At 33.8% G+C, this 3,841-nt stretch overlaps 1 protein-coding gene across 1 annotated transcript; it reads right to left on the minus strand.

The window, feature by feature from the left end:
• Positions 1 to 2,720: 2,720 nt before the first annotated feature.
• Positions 2,721 to 3,596, minus strand: LOC133824918 (protein EXPORTIN 1A-like). The gene is made up of 5 exons (XM_062257935.1): positions 3,568 to 3,596; positions 3,369 to 3,477; positions 3,177 to 3,242; positions 2,880 to 2,978; positions 2,721 to 2,799 (listed from the first exon to the last, which is right to left on the minus strand). Exons 1-5 carry the CDS (start codon positions 3,594 to 3,596, stop codon positions 2,743 to 2,745), a joined length of 360 nt encoding a protein of 119 aa, XP_062113919.1. The 3' UTR covers positions 2,721 to 2,742.
• Positions 3,597 to 3,841: the final 245 nt, after the last annotated feature.

The following is a 3,841-nucleotide window of genomic DNA, read 5'->3' on the forward strand; positions in this document are numbered from 1 at the left end:
GGTGTAAGTACCATTGGCTTCTCTGATGGGAGCCCAATACAAAGGATTGAAATAAGAAACATACATTAAACAAAGCCCATTAGGCCAGCCCAAACAATATCTTATTCTAAGACATGCGACAGATTGGAGTTTCAGTCTGGATGTTACGGGCTACGAGGAAGATTTGGGGGACAGGATCGGTCAGAGTAGTGGCGGCGCAGTTCTCAACCAACGTCGTACAATCCTGAGGTAGTCTCTTCTGCAGGTGAAGCGTGGGGAAAACAATCCACGCTTCATGGGATGATGTCAGTATCTCGGACACTTTATCTTGCCAAACTCGGACAACCCATCCCGGTCCGTTTACCAAGGTCCCCCTCTGTTTACTAGGGACCCGCTTCATTTACCAGGACCCGGGTTCACCCACGGAGATCCCGACCCAATCTTGGATTTGGTAGCCACGACCTCCTTTACTGTACCTCGAGGAACATCTCGGTACGCAGTCCCGGGTTTATACATCCTGCCCTGACAATAGTCCCGGCTTATTCTCCCGGTAGCCCTTTGGACCTTGCCGAGACTTGGGCCGCCAATACCCGTTTTCCCTTCGCCTAATGGGCCCGGTCTGGGCCTTAACTCCAAGCAAAGCGGCCCATGGACTTTCAGAGTGGATCCGTACATGCAGGAAGAAACGGGGATAACAATAATAATTATATTAGTATAAATTCAAATTTTATAAATTATCATTATTATAATAATATATAATACAAAACTAGATATTTAATAACGATATTAATATAAATTTAAATATTATAAAATATTATTATGATAATAATTGTTGACGCGGTTTTTTGCCAACAATATATTAAGAAATCAAACAGGTAGATTAATGCTAAATTATAAATTGTAATGAAATAATAAGCACCCTCTCGAACACTTAATTAGAGTATTTGATTATAAATTTGGAGTTTAATCTTATACTTTATGCATAACACTTTTCCACTGTTACATTTGATTATTTTGATAGCATTTTTAGTTTGTTATATTATATAAATCATAACAATTTGTTATGCTTATAATATATTTCTAAATCATAACATATTAAATGTCTAGTAATAAAATTTTGTTACTTTAGTGTGGATAATATATTTTAAATTTTATTTTGAAAGTATACTTATAAGGTTTTTTTTTAATTAAAAGATTTTCATTATTGTATTTTGATAAAAAAAATCAAAATTAATCATAAAATATAATTCTCAATAGATTGATAAACCACAAGTATTACATTAAACAATAACTAATTCAAACCATGAATATGTCTACTTCATGAGATCTTAGTTCTAACTTAAATTTGAAAGCATAACATAATAAAGTTTTATAATCTTGAATAGTTTTTACTTTAAAAATGAAAAACAGAAACATTACAAGATACACAAAAGTAATTCATGTATGAAACTTGCTCCATCCTTCAATTCATCATCCAACCAAGTACTTGCTGCTGAAGTTGTTTGTTGCCATCTGAAGCTCTCTAAATTGAAATCTCCTCAGGTTTCCAAGGCAAACCTCCTCATGATGTTGCTTTGAAATTTTTTAAAGCCTACAACTGTTAATCTCTTCTTATTATCAAACAATTTAACTCTACAATGAAACATATATGAAAAGCAAAAAGCAATGAAACCCAACACTACTTAAGTAAATAATGTTAGATTAAACAAAAATATGTACAGTATAAACCATAACAAATCAGCTTTGCAAGATATGAAACATATATGAAATAGTCATGTTCATTAGTGTAAAACTAAACCCAAATTCTCTTCTAAACTAGTCAGTAAGGAGGTCAAAATTAGTAAAGAAGGTGAAAATCGCTTAAGGAGTTCAAATGGCTAAATCGCTTAAGGAGTTCAAATGGCTAAGAGCTTAAGGAGCTATTCTAATTCTTAACAGTCCTTACATTTTCATGGCCAATATGGCATAGGAGTTCAATATCTTCCCCAATTTAGTTGAAGCAACTGCTCATCATATGTTATGTGAATAGTTTTCCTCACTAACTGTAATTAAGAAACATGTAACAGCAAGGAAGAGTACCCTATTATTGTATCTCAATATGTTGAGGTAACTGAAGCAAAAAGACCAAATAATACAGATTAGAGAAATAGTATCAAACCAAAGAATAGGTAAAGTTAAACATATATACATAAATACACAAACATAAAATACACACATAAAATAAAAGCCAGATTCCCTGTCTTTTATTTCTGTTTTGGTCTGTTTTGATGGAGTTTTCCTTCTTTACTTGTATTTTTCTTAAGTAATAATACAGGTAGATTTGTTTAAAAAAAAACAAATTATGTTGCACCAATTTGTAAACAATATATTCTGGAGATCATCTGAAACTCAATAAAAAAAAAGTTATATGGCATAGTATTTTTTTAGCAACTAACCATTTCAATGTCAGAAAAATCTGGGCTGCCCAGTGTTAGGCTCCTGAAATTCTCCTCACACCAATGCTCCACATACATCACAGAAGTGAAGTAGAGGCCAAGAATCTATACACACAATATTCAACACCGTCCTTATCACATCTTGATCCTTTAGGAAATCAACGCTTAAGCGTGCCTGTCCTATAATTTCAGCATTACAAAGTAATAGCATAAGGAATTCAGTATATAGCATATGTGATCTATTTTGTATCTAACAAAAACATAAATGGAGATGACCAAGAGAAGCAAATAAAATTTAAATGACCTGATTAGGCAGCTCCATCAATCTCTATAGAAACTCATCCCTCTTCTGAGGATCAGATTCTGCATGAATCATATGACCAACCTGAAACAAACCACCTGTTTTAAATGTGTATGACCGTTTTATGTATAACAAAGTAAATAGGTCCAACTAAAAAGTCCTACCGATTCATAGAATGAATGAATCTGATGAGGCTCAAGATCTGCAACAGTGGTTGGAAGGCCTGTTAAAAGTTCACTTATAAATGGTTCATTTTCTCCAACCTGCAAATAAAAAGGAGCAAAGTACTGAATAAATAGGAGTTAACAAAATAATCCACTCCAGTTTCCCTTAATTGTGAAAGCAAGTTAATAACACCCTTTACTTAGTTGCAAATATAACTGAACCCAGAGAAAAATATTGACAACTATGAACAGTCGGAATTCAAATAAAAAATGTGAGTTTCTCAAAGTAATTGTTACCTGAACAATTACAAATTTCCGTTTGCACTTCTGAACAATCTTCAAGAATGTGTCATAGGCCATATCCTGAAACACATGAACACAAAGCTTTAGCAACACTTATGTAGACAAACCATTCAATTTAAAAGACAAAATTTCTCAGTAACTTTTAAGCCTTAAACCTAACCAAGAAAACCACAACAGAACAAATACCTGAACACCAGGATGTGTCTCATGCATGAACTCAAACAATTTGTTCACAACAGTTTTTAGGAACTTCCAGTGAGCTCTTAGAAACCTCGGGTACTGTCCAACAACATACCTGCAGAAAGAGAGGAGGGTTATGTACAAGATTTCAAAAAAGTATTGGTTGTATACCTCCAACCAAGTTTCTCATAGTTCTCAAAGTTACTCAATTAAAATCAAGTGGCTAAAATTCATGGTTTCTACAAATGACCAAAGAATCTGGATGGAATGAGGTGTTATGGCCTGGCAGACTATATCTATATGCATTCCACCTCAACTCAAGATAGATAATCAATCATTCAATCATGAATACTTACATAATGTTACTTGCAATGACAACTTTGTTATCCTTCCCTTTCGTGATTTCGCATAAATTCAGCAAGTCACGAATGACCATAACCAAAAATCTGTTCTCCTGCCAAAGCAAACCAACATAAAAA

This window comes from Humulus lupulus, chromosome 3 (genome assembly GCF_963169125.1).
Source record: "Humulus lupulus chromosome 3, drHumLupu1.1, whole genome shotgun sequence".
Lineage (NCBI taxonomy): Eukaryota > Viridiplantae > Streptophyta > Magnoliopsida > Rosales > Cannabaceae > Humulus > Humulus lupulus.

What these genes read in the sequence shown, in the direction of transcription:
- LOC133824918 (XM_062257935.1), bottom strand. Translation starts at nt 3,596, where the DNA reads ATGAATTTTAGCCACTTGATTTTAATTGA. An exon ending in AGCCACTTGATTTTAATTGA is followed by an intron (nt 3,478 to 3,567) that starts GTAACTTTGAGA and finishes CTCTTTCTGCAG; the next exon opens with GTATGTTGTTGGACAGTACC. An exon ending in AGACACATCCTGGTGTTCAG is followed by an intron (nt 3,243 to 3,368) that starts GTATTTGTTCTG and finishes CATGTGTTTCAG; the next exon opens with GATATGGCCTATGACACATT.